The 23771-nt window shown below is 41.9% G+C and overlaps 2 protein-coding genes across 5 annotated transcripts in view; one reads left to right on the top strand and one right to left on the bottom strand.

The window, feature by feature from the left end:
- The first annotated feature begins 5080 nt into the window (after positions 1-5080).
- On the top strand, positions 5081-6003 carry LOC117753261 (high choriolytic enzyme 1-like). Its single transcript, XM_034571240.1, has one exon. The coding sequence runs from the start codon at positions 5142-5144 to the stop codon at positions 5928-5930; it is 789 nt and encodes a 262-aa protein (XP_034427131.1). The 5' UTR covers positions 5081-5141; the 3' UTR covers positions 5931-6003.
- Positions 6004-11077: 5074 nt separating this feature from the next.
- The window catches only part of mctp2b (multiple C2 domains, transmembrane 2b), a 36307-nt gene continuing 23613 nt past the window's right edge, over positions 11078-23771 (bottom strand). For all 4 annotated transcript variants that reach the window (XM_034570835.1, XM_034570827.1, XM_034570844.1 and 1 more), the window contains 13 exons: positions 23489-23669; positions 22029-22122; positions 21847-21949; positions 21598-21700; positions 21314-21415; positions 21143-21217; positions 20147-20266; positions 17058-17171; positions 15799-15840; positions 13846-13955; positions 13459-13568; positions 12905-13002; positions 11078-12042 (listed from right to left, as the gene is read on the bottom strand). In XM_034570835.1, the coding sequence (XP_034426726.1) occupies positions 11995-12042; positions 12905-13002; positions 13459-13568; positions 13846-13955; positions 15799-15840; positions 17058-17171; positions 20147-20266; positions 21143-21217; positions 21314-21415; positions 21598-21700; positions 21847-21949; positions 22029-22122; positions 23489-23669 (1300 nt within the window). In that variant the 3' untranslated portion in view covers positions 11078-11994. The remainder of the gene's footprint in view (positions 12043-12904; positions 13003-13458; positions 13569-13845; positions 13956-15798; positions 15841-17057; positions 17172-20146; positions 20267-21142; positions 21218-21313; positions 21416-21597; positions 21701-21846; positions 21950-22028; positions 22123-23488; positions 23670-23771) is intronic.

Here is a 23771-nt window from a genome sequence, read left to right as displayed (position 1 = left end):
TGAAAAAAGTACCACAAATAATACTTTAAGTAAAGTAGGCTACAGATACAAGACTAATATACTTAAGTACAGTGAGTAAGTAAATGTAGCAACAGTGTTGGTCTGAACAAGAGAAGAAGTACAAAGGAATGTTCACGTCCACGCGCTGCCACAGAAGATCTGAACAGAAGCTGGACTTTGTTGTGACATTAATCGTCCCCCATACTCGTCCAAACCAAACCCTCAGCACCATCTCCACCATCAGCTCAAATTACTGTCCACCTCTAATTGATATGAACAATAACAGAAGACAGCTTGTTAATGGTGAACATAATTGTCCCTGACAAAAGGCCAAACACCGCAAATCACACTTTACAGCCGGAGCGAGCGGAAGGCGATGTCTGGGCAGCAGCCAGCAAATGAGGAGAGATATTTCACTGCAGATATCCATCTACCACCTGAATCACATTTCATTACTGGGGCGGCCATTAAACAGTGGACTGCAAAAGCTCCACGTTCACACTCAAATACACAACATGGGGTTTCTGCTCTGAGATTTTACTTTGTATAACACGAGAAACATAGTGTTTGTGTGTGTGTGTGTGTGTGTGTGTGTGTGTGTGTGTGTGTGTGTGTGTGTGTGTGTGTGTGGATTGTTGAGGAAAACTATTAACCTAAGGAAATATATTCAAATGTCAGATTTAAACCTGAAATCAAAAGAGAGGTTGTATGTGTATAAAGAGGGCGTTTGCACGAAAGCTCCATTATTCAGAATCCATGTTCCTGATTGTTAATCTCCTGTGGCGTCCTTACTGGCGTGTTGTTCATTAGGTACATTGCAGTGGGTGCTACAACAGAGAGCTGCAGTCTGCTGGAAACGTTAACTGAGGTAGACAGGGCTTAAATCCTCCACTGTGGCGACGACTGGCTCGCCAACCTCTCTGTTTCCAACACATTGCAGAGAGGAGGAGGGTTAACTATCAGCTATAATGTGTAACTGAAGATCAGCCTCCCCCCGCGGCTTCACTCCCTCCTCAGCCCCCCCACCCCCCACCCCACCACCACCAAACTGCACCCTCCTCCCCTCCATCCCAGCCCTCCCTCCCTCCCCTCCCAGCATCCCCTGCTGCTGTTGTTAGGGTGGTCCCTGTTTCTGCTGTCAGCAAGCCGCTGGTCTTTCAGCCGCCCTGCTCCCTCCCTGCTTTTTCTCTCTCTCTTTTTTTTTTTTAGCCGGTCTCTTAGGCGTCACAAGATTACTGAAGCAGCGCTGACATCTCTATCAGCCTGACCTAACACTCTGCCCTTTTCCTCCCACCCTCCATCTCCTCTCCCCCCCCGCCTCTGCCTGCACTCCAGGATCCATCACACTCTGGCCTGAGCCACTCACTGACACTACGACTACTATTACTACTACTACTGCACATAAAAAAACAGGGGGAAACACAAACACTGAAGGCACAGAGAAAAATACAACTGCAACAAACAGCACATGAAATAAACACTTAACTGCAAAAATCTCACACTATTTACATTACATTATAATATATATATATATCCTTATATCATTATACTATATATAGAATACAGCTATTTAGTGCACAACTATGAATTTATACCCATACCATTTTTATACTCCTATTCATATTGTTTACCTTACAAATACAGTACACATCCTCGTGCAATCATCCTGTGCAACTTGACTCAAGGACATTTCTCTACAACCAGTATTTCCATATGTTGTGAAAGGTGCATATTATGTTCTCTGTATTTTTATTTATTTTATCTTTTCTATTTCCTATTGTTTTAACTATTCTATTTTTATACTTTCACATGTTCTTTCGTCTACATCATTCTGACTATCTGCTGTTGTAACGACTGTGGGATCAATAAAGTTTATCTTGTCTTATCAGCAGTGGTGGAATTTACCACGATTAGATTTTTTGTACGTAAGTGAAAATTTGGTTTCTTGTACGAATTTCCATGTCATGCACTCAGTAACAGATAATAAAATACTTAAAATGATTTGCACCTCAGCCAAATACAACAGTAAAAATGATATTGACCTATGAATGCATCAGTGATAATGATCCAGTAATATAATTCACAGAGGTGATTTCTCTGCTTTGAGTACTTTTAAATGGGATAGTTGAAGCATGTTCAGTTAATAATAGTCAAGCAAGATATTCTATACTCAACTTTTTATTGGACTATTTTATTTTGCAACTGAAGTAAAAGGTCTGACGTGAAAAGTAATTTCTGTCTTCAGTTCTCAATCTGCTTTCATCCACATGAAAAGTAGATTACAATGTTGGAGTCAAAGCACAGCTGTTTTTTGTGGGGGGTCTGTAGGCATGGGGCTTTTGGACGATGACTTTCGGGAGGTTTACATGTTGTTGTGAAAATGTGGCTCTCTCTCAGACCACCAGAAAAGTAAAATGGCTTAAGGAACAGATGTAAAATTATTGATGTGCCATATCTTCTGCTCAGAGTAGATGAAAGACTTATGTTATTTTATGCAGGGGATGAAAATGTTGATGAAAACGTGGCCTGACCGCTCCTCAGGAACCCCAGATAGTGCTGGGTACTCTGACAACATTACAGCTAATGCTTGATATATTATAATATTGGGATTTTTACCACAAATAATGGGACAGATGTCACATATGTCCATCATAGGTGTCACTGAGGCCGTGAACAGTCTGAAAAGTCAAACGAGGACATCGACTCGGTCAAAGCCACAGTTTGTGTCGCTGTACGTTCCCAAAGAGCCCATGTACTTCATCCCAACGGGAAACTAGACCAGCTGTCAGACAGATGACAGCAGTTACATCATCTCTAAAACTGATCTGACTCATTCAAAACACAATGTCTGCATTTACAATTTGTTTAACTGTGGATTTGCACAGTGTTATGTTTCGTTTTTCTGCACTCTGTGTGTCAGCGTGTTTATTAGCTGTCAGTATGCCTCAGCTCCACTCATAGAAAAACCAAACGTCTGTATTATTGTTCCTGCTGAATGACGTGCTTCTTATTCTGCTCTATTCAGACATATGACCAGTTTCTCTTTTCACATGTTATATTGAATTTCCCCCGCTGAATGCTGCCTTTGCTCACTGGCTGCATTCATCCAATCACCCCCCAGTGTTGGCTTTTGAGATTTGTGAGGGGAATGATTTTCATCTGCAAACAAACTGCTGTTCTCGATAGAATTCCTGCGTGGGTCCGGCCAGAGTGTTGTTATTAAGCAACCTGAAATGACACAGTCTGCTGGGGGGCCTGCCAGTGGAAAGATGCTGTCTATTAGCTGTCAACAATGACCACTGGCTCTACCCTCCCATGGGACTGGCAAGCAAGGCATCGTCTCATCCCGAGTCTGGCTGAGAGATCACACAGGCCCCATTGTCTCAAACAGCCTGGGGTCTTATTGTAGCAGTGCCTCTGGGAAAGGACGAACCTTCACGTCCATGCTCTGCTAAAGAATGGGCTTTCTGCAGGCTAAGGCCATGAAAACTTTACGGGATGAATCTGGGGGAACACAGAGAGGCTACCGAGTAGATTTGGAAATGGGGGCACCCCTGCTTAGACGAGTTTGGAGTCCCCATCCAGACCTCCCCTCTCCCTCTCCCAGTGCTGACCTCCCTTCTCCACCTCTGTTTAATAATGCCTGGGCCTTGGTCATTATTTTGGGCAGATGGAGACGGGGGCAGCCAGTGAAAGGAGCTGGTGTCACTCCTGAGGAGAGGATGGTAGGGATGACAGAGAAGAAAAAGCGAATCAGAGAAAAGATCAAAAGCAGAAGCTCGCCTTTCACTCGCCTGAAAGCGCTAAAGAGGATAAGGAACGATCGGGCCTGGGGTCTCCTGTCCTCTCTGGCAATTAGACTCAGCTGATGGAGAGAAAGGCGTGAATGGCAGGGTTCAAGGCCCTCTCTAGGACTCACACAACGGGAAGGAGTTTTTTCCACGACGCCTCCTTTATCTTCCTCTCCTTTCAGAGTGTCAGAAATGCAGCTGAAATATCTCTCCAAAAAGACAGCACAATCCCCAATGCCAAACCTTAATCACAAGGGCTGATGAGATTGAGAGAGAGGGAGGGGGGTGTTTGAGAGAAAACACATTCTTTTCACAATTCATCTTTACACTTTATTTGAGGCCAGGATTCAAGGGAGGTGTAGTAGGTTTATATGTGATAATTAAATCGAACAAATTAGAGTTCATATATTCTAGAGACGAGAGAACAAATTACATTCAGGGAATATTGTTATGAACCAAGAAAACATTTAATTCTTTACTTTTAAAAATCTAGATTAGACCTGACATTAAATTAAAATCGTTTATCAGTCTGGACGCATTCGGTTAAAATTAATAAAACATAAAGTAAAGAAGAAAATAAAAGATGCTTAAGTTTAAACCCAGATTCATTAAACAATAGAAAACAAATTTAATGAGAAAACATAATACATTTGCATTTATGCGTCGGTAAACAAATGCTACTGGCATACACACTGAGTGTCCCTGATGGACGGGCAGCCATGATGGTTTTATACAATGAACGGGACTGTTCCCCACAATTTAGTATTCTTCTTCTTCTTTTTTTTGACTAGAGAGCCGTCTCGGGCACGGCCACAGCAACATGTCCCACAGGAACCTATTACCATCTTCTACATATGCAAGAGTTTCAATAGGCCGTCTATCATCCTCACAGAGGGACACGCAGCTTTTGGTACAACTTTAACAGCTTGTCATAAAAGGTGCACAGGGGATTTCAATTACGCAGGTCATCAAAAACTGAGGGAATGCTATTTGGGTCACACAAATCAGATTTTTACATACGTACATGCCTCGGTAAAGGTTGTTAAAAAGCCATTTGTAAAGAACAGGGACATAAAACCAGCTGAGACAAAGGGTAATTTGACACACAAAGACAAAATAGACATAAACTTTGGCGGATTAGATGCTGTGTTTAAAAAGAAGGTTTGTCAGTGGAGTCCTCCCTTCAAAGGTTTGTTTAGGCCTAGCAGTGTGGACCCCAGCCCATAATAATCCTGCAGACACACCTGTAGAGGAGAGTATAAAGAGCCTGGACAGCACTGAGTCAAACATAAAGCATCAGGAGTCTCTCCTCTCCACAGAAGCTCCACAGCCTCCACACCCACCCTGAAGATGACTCCCAGTGTCAGCCTGCTGCTGCTGCTCCTGCTCGGCCTCTCTCAGGCTCATCCTCTCCAGGAGGAGGTAGTTGAAGAAGACATCCCAGAGGACACCATGGACATCACCACCAGGATTCTGACCTCAAACAACGCCACCGATGAGATCCTGCTGGAAGGAGACCTGCTCGCTCCGAAAACCAGAAACGCCATGAAGTGCTGGTCCCAGAGCTGCCTGTGGAAGAAAGCCTCCAACGGTCAGGTGGTGATCCCCTTCACCGTGAGCAGCGAGTTCACCAGCTATGAGAGGCAGAAGGTCGACCGTGCCATGAAAGCCTTCCACAGCAGTACCTGCATCCGCTTCGTCCCCCGTCAGAACGAGTACGACTACATGGGCATCGAGAACAGAGGTGGATGTTTCTCCTCTCTGGGCAGAGTGGGAGGCAGACAGGTGCTCTCTCTCAACAGGCAGGGCTGCCTACACCACGGAATCATCCAGCACGAGATCAACCACGCTCTGGGCTTCCAGCACGAGCAGACCAGGAGCGACCGCGACAACTACGTCAGGATCAACTGGGAGAACATCAACCAGCGGATGGCCTACAACTTCCACAAGCAGGACACCAACAACCTGAACACTCCCTACGACTACTCCTCCATCATGCACTACGGAAAAACAGCCTTCTCCATCCAGTGGGGGAAGGACAGCATCACCCCCATCCCCAACTCCAACGTCCAGATCGGCCAGAGGCAGGGCATGTCCTACTGGGACGTCATGAGGATCAACAGGCTCTATGGCTGCTAACAACAAAGCTTCTGATTAAAGTTATCATTCAAGAAAATAAAGTAGCTCAATCAAAAGTACAAGTTTTGGTTATATTCTTTCACAACTAAGGCAAGAGGATAATGGATTGTCATTTGACTTATAAATCTAATAAATCCAAGCAAAACTAAAACACAAATATGGGTTTGTCTTACTTAGCAATGTGTTCATATTCAAAGCCTGAAAAAGCTGATTCCTCTGAGCTACAGAGCTCATTGCACAGAATCCATACTCCTCCATCAGCATGAACTCACCCAGTTTTGAGTCAGACTGGGCGGCTTTGGCTCAGGAGTTAACCAGAGGGTTGGTGGTTCGATCCCTCCAGTCCACATTCCAAAGTGTCCCTAGGCAAAACACTGAACCTTAAAATGTGCACGAATGATGTGTGATAGTAAAAGAGTAGCAAAGAGAAGCACTTCGTATAGAAGCGCTTTATGAATGTGTCCGTGAATGGGTGAATGTGTCTTGAACTGTAAAGTGCTTTGGCTGGACTATTACACTGGAAAAGCAGTTCTATAAGTACTATATAAATATTCTCCAGCTGTTGCATGGGGACAGTACGGTAGCTCAACTGATTTGACAAAATATAAATTATGATCAGACCACGAAAAACACTCAAATAGAAGTAAAGGTTAGTTAGAATAGCTGGCTTTTAAATGATAAATGGTTAAAGACATAGATACAAGTTGTAGATGGAACGATATATATATATATATATATATATATAAATTGACTATTGATCATTAATATTATATAAAATCAATAATTGGAAATAAATTTGGAACAAGTGGAGTTGACGTAGCGGAGCTTGAGTTGATCTGTTAGTACTGAGGTACATTGGACAAAAAAGAAAGAACTGCTGCACCACAGGATCAATCCACCACTGAAAATAGTCCCAAACAAATGCAGTATACACAAACATTTTGAGTGAAAAATTCTATTATTTTTGCTTTTTTAAATTAGTAATGCACTGGGGTTTGAGAGGCACAGGCAGGTGGGAAAGGTCCAAAAATACTGGAGTCAGTTCTGACTTTTTCCATGAGGTTTGCTATACTAACAAAAACTTAACTTGATCCAGCCTGATCCTTAAAAATAAAAAATAAAATCTCTGGAGTTAAGGAGTTTATTTTCATGACTACAACCTTCTAATGGTGTGGATGTAATACATTTAAATAATTATGCAAAGGAACAAGTTAATCATTCACATCCTGAGGATCAATGGATGTTGCCTGTTGTGGAGAGCAAAAGCTATAGACAAAAATAAACACTTCAAAAGATTTAAATATGGCAACAAACTGAAAAACACGACTGTGATTGTTCCAGTTTTTTCCAGAGTTCAGTACGAGGTCTGCTGTCCCCTCCATCATTTTACTGTGTAAGTCAGTGAGCTGTGTGGCATAGTGAACTTTTAATCATTTTAGACCTGAAAGTGTGAGATTCTAACACAGTTCTAGCACAGACAAACAAAGCTCAGACAAAAGGCCCATCTAACATCACTATATTGGTTTGTCTCAGACATTCATGTTGCAGCTCCTCTGTCAGTCAGAGCTCTCGGCTGTTCGTAGCCTCAGGCTCTTCTGGATCAAGAGCTTTGATGTCGTCCAGCTCTGAGACGCCACAGTGGCCCCGCAGCCTCTGGGCAGCAGCTCAGTCACTACACACAGCGTCTGTGATTTACCTGCACCCAGACTCCCTGAAGGATTGTTAACACTGAGCGGGGCGGTGGGGCGGCATGTGGACATTCTGCATGTGTAAAATCAAGCTCATTACAGGAACAACACACAACTAACGATTGCTGACTGAAGATGACAAGACTTGTGAGGAATTCAATATTTAAAAAAAATTAAGACTTGCAATGACAAAATGGTCGATCACAGATAAGTTGAAACTGTTGACAGTAGAAAAAACAAGTCTTTCGCTGACAAATCGAAGACTCTAGATAATAATCTTTTAAAAGAAGAATCAGCTATTTTTGGTAATAAGCTCATTCACTTTCTTGCTGAGGGTCAGAGGAGAAGATTGGACAAAGATTGGAGAAGAGTGGACAAAACTAATTCTCTGTCTAAAAGTAACTCCACCATCTACCAGCACCTCTAAAGAACTAATTTGATGCCATTAATGTAATTAGACCTTTCAGTTTTACAGTGATTAAAGAGACTTGGCAGTTTGCAGGAACTTCCCGTAGCTTCAGTTTCCGATCTGAAGCCAGTAGATTGGTAACTATAAGACTCGGTGTAATTGTGTCTGCTGCTAGGAATAAAATCTATTGAAAAAAATGAAGGTGTTTACAGTCGCCTTGATGTTCAATCCGACTATGGAGAGAATTGTGGGACAATTATAATTAGATCGGTGAGAATCAACCTGCCCACTTATTAATACCACAACATGTGTTATTCTGCCTTTACCATGGCATTGAGATCGAGGTTTCTAGTTTAAAATGTTTCCTGTTTTATTTCGTAATCAGGGTAATAGAGGCAGCATAGACTGTAAATAAAGATGGACGACATGTCGGCTCCCCAAAAGTGAGGCCAAGGTGTTTGGTCTGGTGGCTGGCTGCAGTATGGGTCATAAACCCCAATTCCTCCATGTCTCCAGATCGGACATGGACATTTGACTAAAAAAATCAAAACCTCATCAAATACATTTTTCTCTAAAATGGTTTCCGTCTTTTGAGGTTGTTCTCATCACAGTGATGTTTGTTCCGATAAATTTGATTTAATTCGTTATTTGATGATACAAAAAAACGGTGTGATGGCTTGTTTGATAGCTAAAACCCAGTACCCCTAACTATGCCATCATGTGCTGTAGTAGTTCATTTCTGGATAGTGGGAGGAAATAGAGAGGCGTTGTCCACCTTTATAGACAGCCTATGAGTGGCCACGCTGCTAATGCTGCAGCTAACAGTCACCAATGATTCCTTGTCTGTTTGATAATCTGAATAAAGAGAACCTTTCCTGGTCTTTCTAAACTGAGCACCAGTGAAAATTATTATATTCTGTTGATTGAATGCAAAGTGATCTGGCCTTTGTGACACTGGCGCCAACATTAATACCACTTGGACACATTGAGGGGGGGAAAGGTCGTCTATTGCCACTTTAAATTCATTAACCTTATACTTTGCTTTATTTATTTCTCTAATTGAAAGCAGAAGTTCATTGAAATGTGTGTTCCGCTGCTCAGGTCAAACTGCTCACTCAAACCCTGCAGTCTGAAAAACTCCTCTTGATCAAAACACATTAGCAGTTGTTAGCCAGAGGTCAACAGCAATGATGGTTATGGTGATTCCAATGCTCAGAAAAAGGTCCTCATCATTCGATCTATTACTATGTGTGCAGAGAGAAATGATAGCTAGAACACAGAGGATATGACTAACACTGTACAAGCAGCTCTATAGAGATAGAGCGGGTCGTCCACTAACCAGAAGGTTGGCAGGTCGATCCCAGCGTCGCCCATTGGGCAAAACACTGAACCACAAATTGCCCCTGACAGCTGTGCTGCTCGAGTGTGAGTGATGTGTGATAGAGATAGTGCTGCACATTGATGCACTTTATGAATGTGAGTGTGAACGGGTGAAGCACTTTGAGGGGTCATCAAGACGAGACAAAAGCCAGATGCAAACAGACCAGTAGCTGGGTAAACAATACTGTAGAGCTTGATATGATCTGAACAGGGATTTAAACAGAATCTGTCTCAAAGTGTAGGTTAAATCAAATCTCTGCTTGTATTGCATGTTCTATTCCACGATTTGAAACCAGCAGCAGCCTGGAGATGAATAGTCACAGAAATAGAGACAGAGAGAACCACAAACCAACCAACTGGGCCGTCGGTGTGGAAACAGCTTCCTGCTGCTCTGCAGTTTGCTCACTGGCAGTGTCCTATGTTTCCAATCATCCAACCAAACAAACCACCCACACATATACACACAGTACATGCTGCATGTAGTTATTAAAGAGTTAAGAACGACTTAATAGATAATACTGGACGTTTACTGTCTGTACAGAGCCTTATATGAAGCTCCTGTCTCTATATATATATACACACACACACACACAGCTGACTGTTCTCAGGTTCAATACCGAGTTGTAACAAGTCTTTTGAGACCTATCAGCCGCTGTATTTGTGGCTCATCAGAATGCATGTGCCACATCACATTAGTCCCCACGTGTGGACCATGATTTTACTTGGTAATTCTGAAGCGTCTCGCTGCCTATACATATTCATGCTGGGCCTATAAGTGTCAAATTGAGATGTCCTTCCAGTGTCCTTGACAGCGGGTTATTAATATTGAATACTTAAGTCAACATTATAACTAGATGAGGAGATATACAGGTCATCGTCTGCCATGTTCTCCACACCCTCCGTCCTCCAGACAACTGACAAATGATCATATTATTTTATATGGTGCAGCACTGTTTGGGATATTATGTGTATATTACAGTTAAAGGATATTTAGTTTGTCTGTTGAGGAGTTGTTACTTATTTAACAGTGAGAAGAGATATCAGTTAGACTCAGTTATGTCTCAAGTATATAATCAGGTCAATCATCCAATACTTTCATGTGCAGGACATTTTTGTAGCTTCTGATACAAAACTAGCTGATTCTTATTGTATTTTATGAGAGAAGTTTTTCTCTAATTGTATTCATTTCCCTCTGCCCACGCGCGCTGACTTAAAAGCCATAAATCCCAGGGTATTGCTCTGAGCGCCAACATCTTAACTATTCCAATTCTCCAATCCCTAAATTGGTGCGGCTGTTGTTGCTTGTGGCTGGTTTTTAAAAATCCTGCTCCTGTGTGGTGTGCAGCCGTACCGGAGGTTTGTCTGGCTGCTGCACTTGATAGGATGCTGGCTCCAGGCATCTCATCACGGCAGCTGAGAGGAGGTCGCGGAGGTCCTCCTGCTCTTGGCGACGCCCAAGGGCCATCTACACAGCGGGGAGCCAGGGTGCCAGTGAGGTCTCGAGCAGCCTCGCCTCGCTTCATGAAAGCCTAATGAAGAGAGGGGGCTCGGAGACTGTTTTTCGACGCCCACAATCCTGCAGCACAGGAGCATGGAGAGGATGAAGAAGCCGTGCAGGGGAATTCAGAGACGCAGAACAGAGCAGAGACACAGAGGAAGATAAAAGATCATACACTGTGCTATTGTGTTTGTTTATTGCTGTTAGAAATGAAAACCACAGTCTTCATCAGTGACTGTCATCAATAAATAAAGTTAAGTGAGTACAAACTACAGTGCATCCACTGTGTGGGACCTGTGCATGTAAAGATAAATCCATATCATCATGTTGAAGGAAAATGAGTCTGTCAGTACTGAATGAACGCAGATGTTTATCCATTTTCAATGTGAATCCAAGCAATACAGGCATATGATGCATGATATTGGCTACTAACTTTGATATGTTGCTGTTTAGACAGTACAGTGTGAAAGGTTGTAAAAGGGATTGTGACCTGAAATTCATTCATATTTAAAAACACAAAGTCCATGCACGTAAAAACAACTACTTTATGTTTTAGGTAATCTATTGTTTTATCCCAGCTACAATTTGTGATTTTTAAAAATAGTGAATCATGTATTATATAATTAAAGTCTTCACATTTGTCAATGTAGAAATATACACACACAAATGTTGCCAAACATATACAGTCACTAAAATACAAACTGATATGTCAGTTGTTTTCAGGAAAACAAAACATGGGACTAGGAAAATACTACATTTTAAAAAAGCAGCCTCTGATTAAATATCTAAAAGAATAAACTGTACATCCAATAAAACACCTACAATCTTTGGAAGGTATTTCACAAACTGCTCCAGAAATGCACAGTAGACACATTAGTAAAAATGTGGTGAAGTAATCTCTGCGGGGTCTTTGGCGTAGATGTCTTTGGTTGAAAGGTCTTTAGGTGCTGGTGGATATGAGCGATGCGCAGCTGTGCTCTCACCACAGCAGATTAAGATTCAAACCTTCCACACACCCTGAAAACAACAAAAAGTGACAATCCCCAGATCCACTGGAAATGATCTACAGAGCAGCAGCGTCAGGTCCGTTTACTGGATTTTCTTCTTCCGGTTGCCTCTCACCTCACTGAACTGAACCTGCAGGAAAAAATCCATTAAAAGTGAAGGGATTAGTCTTTTTGGAACATTTCTTTTGATCCATCTAATAATCTTATATTCCATTACTACAGCCCAACACTTTATTAACTTATGTAGTGTAGCATGATGTTGTGCATTGACTGACTATGTCCTGTTACAGACGAACAGCAGCAGTCAGTGGTGAGACTGCAGAGAGTCCGACACAGACCCAGGGGCATGAGAGAAGGAGAGGGACGACACAAAAAGGGGTCAAACAGCTTAGAGAGAGCAGGAGACAGAGGGTGAGGAGGAGAGAGGACGGTGTATAAAAAGAGAGGGGACAGAAGGGAGAGTGGGAATAAAGGAAGAAAAGAGGTCAGCACAGATGGAGGAGGAGAGATTTCTTGTGAATACTTTATACTGTTAAAAAGAAAAATCTGGTTTTTGGACACAAGGCAGCCATTTTGGACCTGAAATGCAAAATCCTGCAACTTGGGGGGGGGGGGGGGGGGGGGGGGGGTTGATTCTTCTTCAATAGAAGATAAATTCAGTTAATTATAATAGTTCTTTCTGGCTGATGAGAGCTGGAGGAGACTCAGCGAGCTGCTAGTTGACAGTTCACACTCGTGCTGGGTTCAAACAGGAGACACCAGGAGCAGCGTCTCCTGTCTCAGCCTGGGAACAGCCCGCGCTGCAAAGACCTCCACCAGGGATGTATCATGACCAAAACACAACAGAAATTATACGAGGCTACGTAATTATACAGATGAAGCTAATTATACATATAAGAGTGAGGAATGCCTGGGAGTTGTGGTAGTAAAATGCAAAGCCAGCGGGCTCTGGGATTTTGGGCTTCCTGGCCGGTTGATCCGGCGGGGCTTACCTTCTGAACATCTGAAGGCACCCTCATCAGGAAATCAAGCACCTCATTGTTGTCGATGCTGTATGGGTTCCGTAGTTTCTTGGTGAATTTATTGATGCCTAAAACAGAAATTCACACCAACATATCATTAACAGGAGTCTGTTGTGGCTGCACTCTTTGTTTCCACACAAACAAATCCCTGCAGAGGAGGCACACGCTGTCCAAGAAATAACACTTCTAGTACTACCTGAGTCTGTTGTCCTCTCGTTTTACTTTCACTTTACACACTGCAAGAGTTACATTGTACACCCCAGTCATTCAGCTAGTATCTTCAGTCATGTTAACAATATAATGTGTTTCAATTCTTCATTAAAATCATCATATATTGTACAGAGATAAAAGGGAGAAAGTCACAGCAGAAAATATAGGGAGAAAAAAAAAATATATTTGAACTTGTAAATCCAGCAAATAATAGAATGATACAAAATAACAAAAAAATAGTAAGTGGAAGGACGTTTATGAGCTAAAATGGAGACAAACCACCCGACAACAAAGCATCAGTGCTTGACACTCACCCCATATTAAAACTACGTAACGTATGGGGATGAAGTATGTGAGGACTGTTCCAATGATGAAAACCAGGAGGGCCAGACCCGACAGGAACGGCACAGACCAGTTGAACGTGCTGACAAATAAAGATTAGAGACATCAGTATGTTTGTTCAAACCAGATTCGTTGATTGAACATTATCATCCACTAATAATAAATGTGAGTGAGGCCCCTTTGACTTATTATTTTCTTTTATATATAATAATTTTTGCATTTGATAATGAAGAAATGTTGGTAAAATATTCAGTACATTTAAATACAATTGAACAATTACAATCCTTTTTATACTGTGGCCATAAACATCTGAGATCCCTGCAGTTGAAATTAAAATAAATATTCGTTCAAGTTCTTACTTTTTAATCCTCTCCCCGAAACAAGCGATCGCGTCCAGCAGGTTCTGAAGTGTGATGATGGTTTCTTGCACCATGTGGATTTTCTCCATCAGCCCTTTTCTCTCTGACTCCTGTATAACAGCAAACAACACAAACACGTCAATGACTCTCAATTCTTCTCCTCTGTCAGAATAAAAAATTGTCAAAAGTATAAACTCTACTGGATTAGTATTTCAGAACAATTTAAACTCAGAATGAAAATGACTGTTGCTATAATTCAATTTTTATAGTGACACACATGCAGCTTCTTAAGTCTCCCAAAAAGGATAAATAATTAACATTGTTGGATACATTTTGTTTTTACATGCTCCACTTTTAAACAGCAAGTCAAACTATTTTGAAAAGACCATATACTATTACATGTGCACACAGGATGATTTGATAAAAGAGTTGGAATTTTGACAACATATTTATTTCTCTTAAGTCTGTCAGCTTTATTTTACTTTGTTAAACAGTGTGTGTGTGTGTGTGTGTGTGTGTGTGTGTGTGTGTGTGTGTGTGTGTGTGTGTGTGTGTGTGTGTGTGTGTGTGTGTGTGTGTGTGTGTGTGTGTGTGTTACTTGTTTTTATACAGCTCAAGTAAAACAGACTTTATTCTCTATCTTAAAACTCTTGACCCTGTTTGGTTAAAATAAAAATAAAATAAAAAACATCTTAATTTTGATTCTTTGTGGTGGTAATTTGTCAGCTCAAATATAATTAACTGATCTTGGGTCAGTTTTGTCTGACGAATTTGATTGTTGAGACATTCTCAAGGCCACAGATTTGATTCCTGCAACACTTCATGATTCATCTCTGAGTCTCTGAGAAAGAAACTAAAACAGTGAAATAGACTTATTCAGCGTCGCTCTGATTAAGAGAGTCTGCAAAATGTGAAAATACAGGCTGGTAGTTTGAAAGTTTGTCTTTTTGAAGTGAACGGTCTTTAGAATGAGACTGGGCTTGACATTATGAAAGGGAAGGCTGGTCCAGACCCCACGAGGGACAGACGACTTTAAAGTAAAACAGAGGAGAGCAGTTCCTCTGAAGATGGCTGCGGTGAGAGCCAGACTTCAGACAGAGACTCGGCCACATGTTCACATCAAACACAGAGGAGGGTTATAGGACTAGAGAAAGGGGACGGGGTCTATGGAGATGTTGGACTGGTGGTGGTGGTGGTGGTTATGATTGGGGGAGTGTTTACTGGCTGAAGCCGTGGTCTTTGTCACTATGTGATCTCTGTGATATGTGTTCGCCTCTGCTTGGAAACAGTGGGCGATCGCTGGCTCAGTGCCATTGAGACGAGCCTGGGAACAGAGCTGCAGAGGGGATCAAACCTGGTATATTCCAGATGCACGGTGACTATCAGTCTGAAAAACCACATGTAAGACAATTTAGCTTCACCTCACACAAATATCCATCACTGCAATAAACCACTTCAGGGTCATGTTCCCACTGGAAGCAGCATGAGAACCGCTTTACATCAGCCTGACGCAGGCCATTCAAAACATTTACAATAAACTGCTGCCGTTCTACAGAAATATTCCATTGGCTAAAAGCTTTGTAACACTCTCAACGCAAACTGTCAGGAGGAGCTTTGAAAAAGCATGTCTAAGTGCTGTCATTAGTTCCATATTGATGGTATTATAGGGCGTGTTAAGCTCAGGGACTTTCCCCAAAGCAGCAGAATCTTTCTCCCCTCCCCTCTATTAGCATATGAATGTGTTGTGACATGTGGAAGCGGGCTGGTGAGGTCTTCATTAAGCCCAAATGTCTTCTGCAAACCACAGGTTTACAAAGTAATATATCCAGTTGTTGGCAGGAATCAAAATGCATCAGATTTGGTAGTGAATAAAGAGCTTAACAAAATGGATCAATAACAGGTTATAAACAAATTCGACTCTAAACATGAAATACAGATTCAACACGTACGCACCTTCTCATCGTCCTCTTCCTCATCCCCCAAATCCATATTATCCTGTGAACATAAGAATCATAAAGGAGAGGTGACATTCTCATGGTTCCAAGATTATACATGATAAACTCATCACACCTCATCTCTCTGTGTTAACTCAGTGGTGACACTGACATCAGCCTCTACACAACCCCAGCACTGCAGGACACAGCAAACTGACAGGCCTCAAAGTGAAGGTCAGACAATGGTTATGTATTTAATATTTTAACATGACTATCAGTGAGTTGCTCAAAATGACGAACCCACAGAGAAATATCAGCTGAATACATCTCAGCTGTACAGAGTCTTTTGTTGTCTTTAAGCTCATTGTTTTGGTTTTTCTGTCCACAACTTCACCATCTCTTAACTCTTTCTTGTGGCAGCAGCAGGCAGCTGAAAAACTCTAAAACCCTGTGCATTGGTCGGACAGAAAAACTAGCTCATGAACATAGTTGAGACGAGAGGACATGAGGCAGAAATGGAAGGAAAGTGAGTATTGAATTCACATTTGCTAATAGGCCAGAAACAACTAATGATTTTTCTGCTGCCTGCAAACTCATAGAAGATAAGCTACTATGTGTTAAAAATCTGTTTGGTTGAGTCCTTGTGTTACATGTAAGTAAAAAAGATGTACAAATTTACTAGTAATATTCTTGATTATTTCACGCAATAGATTTTTGTTTTGTCTGGCCCTGTGATACGCTGGCGACCTGTCCAGGCTGTGCCCCGCCTCTCCAATGTCACCTGGGATTGGCTCCAGCTGCTCCCACAACCATCAAAGGATAAGCGGTATAGATGATATAATGTAATGTAATATAATAATACTTAGTCACGCAAACTCAAAACAAAGTATTGATGAAAATAAATATTCATTAAAATTTAAATTTAATTCGAAATCACATTTTTATCTTTGCACTTACTGTAATTCAGAAACATTATGTCATCAAACTTTTGTCCTATTTTCGGTTATTCACTTAAAAGGTGAAAGAGTTATGAAATGATAAAATTAAGCTGCAAGTTATTTTTAATAAGATTGCTGTAATATTCAGGTCAATAAGTAGAAGTGGACTGCCAAAAAAGAAGGAGTGTTAATTAGCTGAGGATATAATGACGTGTTGCATTAGTCTATTCAATGTGTTATTTTATTATTTAGTTTTATGTAGACGTGCAGCTGGTTGCTATGGAAACGAACCAGCTTCTAAAATTGCCGGACGAGGCCGACGGCGCCGCTCTTCACTTACCAGGTCGTGGCTGACGTGACCGTAGTGGATCTGGAGGTAGTTCCTCAAGATGAGCAAAACCAGGAAGAAGGGCAGCATGTAAAACTCCCAGTACCAAACTGTCAGCAAAAACACCTGCAGGCAGAGGGTCGCAGAGGTCAGAGAGGAGCGTGGTGATGGCACAAAACTATTAAGTCACATTCAGAGACATTTGCAATGAATCCCCGCCGGCTAAAGCTTGATCCACTCCACAACTGATTACATAAGCAGTGATCAAGCTGATGCAGGCTGAACTGCTGCTATCACAGCACAGCTTCCTACATACAGATATACTGCAGACGCTCACCAGGACCGACTCTACCTCCATTTGCTTTGACACTAACAACCTAAGCCTAATTGCTCTCATCTCGTGTACATTAGTGGACTGTCATCAACGTCCGTAATGGCACTTGTGATGCACATTCCACCTGTGTCTGTGCGTGTGTGTGCGGCTCTGGTGAAATGGATGAGAAAATAAAGAAATATGGCTTGTGATGTCTGGACTGCACGGCTAAATGGAGCTATAAAATAATCCTGTCAGAGAGGCAGCGCCGGCCAAAATGGCAGCGAGCCAAAAGGCGTGGGGGGGCAGTTTACAGGTTTTTAAATGCTAATAAAAATAGAAGTGAACATCTGGTAAAGACATCACTCTCCTCTGAGGCACCAACTGACATAAAAGATGGCAGATCTCCCCCTCTCCCTCTCCTCCTCGCCTACACTGCCGCCACCACTATCGACTTTAATGTGCAAAAAGCCAAGCACGCTCTTGTCTGTGTTATCACAAGCCAAACCAGGGCCTGGGAGAGGAGATGAAACCAGTTCCTCACTGAAAGGGTTATGTTTTATTATCAAGGACCAAGCTGGGGACAAGGGGAGAAAGCCAAGTCACGCTTTGGTGGAAATGTATACTTGGCCCGTAAAGATTGTGATAACTGCGGCGCATTTCAGGTTGAGAGGCATTACAGAGTCTTCAACAGCAAAAGGAGGGATCTGGAAATACAATCCAGATCAGAGAAAATAAAAAATGTGAAGGGCTACCAAATGTAGGGGAGAGCTACTGAACTGGAGGGAAGCAGCACATTATCTGAATGCAGCAGGATTTCCACACCAATTATTAGGGAAGGGTTTGCATGACACAGAGGTAATCCAAGAGCACTTGATTCACTGAGAGAGGAGGGGGTGTGCTGAATATTTTTCTGAAATCATTGACTGGTTGGCAGTAATGACTGGACGCCAACTCATTCCCAGGGATCGGAAAACATATGAAGAGCCTCTTTGTCAGGACCAGGAGACAGAGGACTTGTTGCTGTCTTATAGAATATGTAAAAAGATAAATTAACATTAATATACATTTCTTTATAATATGGGAGGCTGGGGTGGAAGCTCACTGCTGCCTCTGACCACGTGGGAGTTATGCTGCTGTTCTGCCTCTCAGCATTGTGTTGTTGTTTTCTTCTTCTTTGTCTTACTTCTTAGAAAGCCTCTTTGTATTTTGGGTTACCCCTCTCCTGTTGTGTGTTTGGGTGGAGGCTGCAGAGAACTGGAGGATGGGGATGTGCGACTGTTGCTTTATTGTGCGATTAACAGTACAGATGTTGTTTATTTTGAAAGAAGGAAAAAAAAAATCTTACAGCAAGGCAGACCATCCAATAAAATAAAGCGATGAAGGTCAGTGATGTATTATGCTGTAGTTCAGAGGGTAATGCACTGACGCCGCCAGGACTGAACTCAGATAACCTGCACCTAATAAGTTGCACTTACAGTGAAGCGCAGCAACTAAAGCCGTTTGCACGAAGGTGTGTGACTCAGATGTTGCAGGTGGTTTGTCACAGTATCCTGTCGTGTACAGTGAAGCTTTCAATCATTTCTCTTATGTGGTGGTATTAGGCAGGAATCTAGTTGTCCTCAGTGGGGCTTAAAAAAAAGCAGGGAGCATTAGTGTGAAAACAGGAGTACAGATGGTACTGTATTTCCAACCCTGAGATGCAGTGGGAGGATGTGTGTGTCGGTATGTTCATGCTTGTATGATATAATTTCACTGTATATATACGTGCGTGTGTGTGTGTCTGAGTTTTCAGGCAAACTACATTATGAGCCCTAAGAATTAACACTATTTATAATAGAGAGGAGACTTGGTATTCTTCAGAATTATTATAATCATATAATATTTTGCCCACAAAAATCGTGTTTCATTGTGAGCACCTGTACATGAACTGTGGTACAAATATTTAAATTGAAAGCAGTTTCTGGTTTCAGTACGCCCTGGAGCACAGAGCTCCAAGATTATAAGCCACATGCACGACTCCAAGCTAAAACCCAGTCAGTGGCTTGTGTTCAGATAACAGATCTGTGCTGCAGCTCCCATTTTTCACAGCAAATTGAACAAACTGTACTATTGGCTGGTGTACAGTCTCACTTTACCAGTCTCATAAGAAATTCTTCAGATGCTGAGAAAAGCTTTAGTGCCATCTACAGGACGTGGGCTGTAAAAACAAAAAGAACTCTGAATGACCTTGATTGCCTGCATCGTTAATGCACATCTTGCTGCATGCAGTTTCGATGGAGCTCGATCTGAGAGAATAAAGTCAAAAAGATCAGCACCCATTTCAATAAAAAGATAAGGGCTGTGTTTGTGTCTTTACACATGTCTAACGCTTGTACTGAACAATGGACTCATGGAGAATGTCTTATCTACGAAGAGCCTTTTAATTGGACTTCTGTCGGTAAAGAGGGGTCTAAGTTAAACAGAGCACAGATTGGACAGAGGGTTAATGAGTTGTCAGGGAAGTAGAACAAAAATAGACCATCTCGTCTCCACTGGGACTCTACTCTCCTCCAGCTGAGGCTTAACTCTGCATCCACGGCACACGCAACACTGAGAGCTTCCACGCCAACACGGAGCCGTGGCCGAGCCTGCGTTTTCTGCTGAGCACAACGCCGCATTGATTAAGATTCGCGCTGGGAGAGTTCAAGCAGGGGTTGGACCAGACTGCGGTTGTCTTCCGCAGCCTTGGAGGGAAAACAGAGGAAAATGCAGATAAGTGTGTTGATAAGCAGTTAAAGCACTTCACCAGGAAGGCGAGCAGGCTCCTCTGAACGCTCTCCCACTGGAAGCAGCTTTTGATGTACTGCAGCGTCGACATGATAGCCCTGTACAGTGTCTGAACACGCAGTACGTTCCTCGCCAGAGCCTGAAAGACACAGATTATAAACATTAATATGATTTTTCTTTTTTATATGGATAATAACACACTAAATTCTGTTTACGCTCTAATAATGCAACACAGGAAACATTCCACTGTGAGCTAGTGAAACAGTGAGAGTAGCTGGTGGGTTTTGGCATGAGCCATTGTGGTCAGGGGGGCATAACATGTCAGTAATCTGACCTGATTTTGTCAACCAAGACTTTCAACATTTAAACAAACTGAAAACCTGCACGGTACAATCCGGGTCCTCCGTGTGTAAGCCAATTTTGGCGTTAGCGAACAACGTATTGTCTCGCAACAATGAGTCTTTGTGAGGAGTACAGACAGTCAGGCACCCCGTGTCACAGCCTGTCATGCACACTGTATATCAAACTAATGTAGAACAGTAGACAAGAGCTCCGTCACAGTTGGGGTCAATTAAAGCTCAATTCAACTAATTTGTGGGCAAAGGGAAGCCCTGCTTCTGGAGTTGTTGCCTTTTAGAGAAAATCAAGGCTAAAGGCATTCATGCGCTGATAAATAATATGCTGATAGTTGTGCAACATTTCTTCACCCTTTCTGCATCTATAAGCTCTTTAAACGATTAGTCAAGCATGAAACAAATACAGATGTACCTTTTCTAGACCGCCACAGTTTGTTCCTTCTAACGTTTAATTTTATTGAGTTTCACAATGAAAATTACCTTTTTAATCGAGCCATCCACCACTTACTTTCTTAATCAATTGTTTTTCTATGCTCATAAAGGGGGGGGGAGACAAACATTTGTAAAATCTTAACAAAGGTCAAAACTCCAGAGATTTACTATTATATAGCTTCCTCCACCAAGGATTTAACCTAAAACTTATCTGAACTGTGACAAACCTTTTTAGAAAATTTGGGATTATCCTCGATGAATATTCTCTCTCTGGGTTGAAAGGTTCTTATGCCCGCTCTGACCTGATAAAAAAATAAAATGAGTACAGAAGCATTGAGAAGCAGACAGAATCAGGTCCATATTTTATATCCATCATGTCAGTTTCAACCTTTACTTACAGGGTTAAAAATAACATCCAGCTCCAGAGTGATGCTCCCCTTCGACAGGCCACCTAAGTCCTCTTTCTTCAGTGGGAAAGTGAACTTCTGTCCCTGGCGGTTCTGCAGGACAGAAAGGGCATCAGGTGCTGAACTCGGTCATGAACCTGTCCATCAGTCATGCTGGATTACATCTTAACAGGTCTTCAACCCACAGGACTGTCATCACCTTCTTTACTTTCATTTAGACACAGAGTGTAAATAGATAAGTCTGTATGATGGACTCTTAGTGAGGTGGTGTGTACCAAGAGCAGGGGGATGGCAACTTTTCCCAGGAAGTCTGGCGCCTTGTCTCCATCCTCATCAAAGATGGTCACCACCAGAACATCATGAATGTCTTTGACAGGGCTGCGATAAACAAGGTCAGGGGATCTTTACAAACCAGCACTCACAACAGAATCAGGTCACAATTTGTCAACTTGCAGTAAAACACACACGTTGTCAAAGTGCAAACATCAGGGGGTATTTATGATAGAAGAGATAGTGAGACTGACAATGTGAAGACTTGGTTCCACTCTGGGTGGAGGTTCTTATAGATGGTGTGAGTCTGAAGTCTGTCATTCCCCAGTTCCAACACACAGAACGGGTCACTCTTTCCTACAGAATATGACACAACACTTTAACGCTGGGGTCCTGCCAGCCACTGCACTGAAACAACAACATAACATCAACGCACCGTTTAAATCAGCAGCCAGTAGATCTGCAGCCTTGATAACTTTGACTTGAAGGAAACCAACGTCTCGGAGGTTTTGAAGGGACTTTTTCAAACTCTGTGGACAGGAAGCATGAAGTATTATAAATCGAAAAACAAAGTGCTGCTATTTCTGATAAGAGATTATCATTAGATATATCTGAAAGTCTTTCTTTCCATTGCAGTACAGGAGTGAGAAAACACTGAAAGCGTCTAAACATAATCTATGTTGAGAAATCATTCATAAAAAAATCTTAGATTCTTCATCTTCATGTCTTTATCAAAAGCTCAATCGTTGTTCCTAGGCCTCAGGTTTCTATTAAAATCTAACAAAACAATTATTGCCATATTCATAGTCCTGAAAATTGTCTTTAAATGTCTGCAAACTGGTGAGGTCACTGAAACCTATTTGCACACTAAAAAATGTACATAACAGATATAGGCTTGTCGGTATATGCAAACTGCTAAATAGACTGAGCACAGAGACACTTTTACATTTTAAATAATGATGTATGGGACATTGTGACGTCTAGAACAGACATGTTGGACCAAATATTTGCTGAAGGCATGAAATGATTGAGGTGAATTAGAAAAATATTCTTCTTGAATATTTCCCTGAGAACGTGTCATGTTCTTTTAGTAAATCAAATGTTGGAAATTTAATCCATATAAACACTCATATATTTTTACATTCAAACAACTTTCCAATCACTGCATTTTCATTTTGAAATGTGTTATAGGGTATAACCACTAAAATGTTGCTCTGCCAAGGAAAATGGTTGCAATTAATGTAAAGTAGGCTATGCATGACTTTCATTTAATAGACTAAAACATAAAAACTCATAAAAACATAAAAGCTAATTTGTGCGGCCTTTGATAACAATGGTTAAGGCCTGATGCAGTGGTACAGTATCTGTGAAACGGTTTCTTTCTATTCGACCGTTCCATACTAAATTCAACAGAGGGGATTTTTGAATATAGTCCATTCCAAGCAAGTCATCACCGCTCATTGCTAGAACCATAACATCCAGCTGTATCTTGAGATAACGCATGAAAACCCACATTTTCTGAACTCACTACACAGCGGCCTATTTGATGTTAAAAACTGAATTTTATAATTATGTTTGTCTTTAGCTCCACACTGACAGAGCAGGATTCCCTGTTACAGACTCTCAGCACTCAGACACTGCCATCTTTTGGTCCTTCAACACAGAGCAGAGGAAATGCTCTCTTCAAACATCCCTAATATTCACTCTATAGACACTCAGACCATCATGTCTGGATTTCTTGTCATTTTTAAGAAAACTGTTTGAAACTTTTACTTTATATTACAATTGAACAAACATTGATGATGAGGGCTGATATGGATCAAATGACAAAGCTGTCAGGTAAAGTGACACTTGAAGGGAGCACATACAGAGGATACACAGCACAGAAATACTGACAAAGTTGTCCAGCTGGTTCTGTTGTTCCTGAGGTTCATCGAGAGGTGCAGCGCAGAGATCTGAGATGGAGACGCCGCTGCACGGGTTCCGCGTGAGCAGGAAAACCAAACGTCCCTTCCCCGGTACCAGCGTGAACAGCTGCCTCTGATTGAGAGGGACCCTGGATAGGTCCACTTCACACCTGCACACACAAACACACAGCACAGTCACGCACACTGTGACATATACACATTGGCTGTATTAAATTACAGCCACTACTCTGGAAATGCTGCCAATCTCTTCT

Source organism: Hippoglossus hippoglossus, chromosome 3 (genome assembly GCF_009819705.1).
Source record: "Hippoglossus hippoglossus isolate fHipHip1 chromosome 3, fHipHip1.pri, whole genome shotgun sequence".
NCBI classification, from domain to species: Eukaryota; Metazoa; Chordata; class Actinopteri; order Pleuronectiformes; family Pleuronectidae; genus Hippoglossus; species Hippoglossus hippoglossus.
Note: the sequence above shows the minus strand (reverse complement) of the source record. Positions and strands in the feature narration are given on the sequence as shown.

Excerpts from the sequence above, each read along its gene's own strand:
- LOC117753261 (XM_034571240.1), top strand. The coding sequence starts at position 5,142 with ATGACTCCCAGTGTCAGCCTGCTGCTGCTGCTCCTGCTCGGCCTCTCT.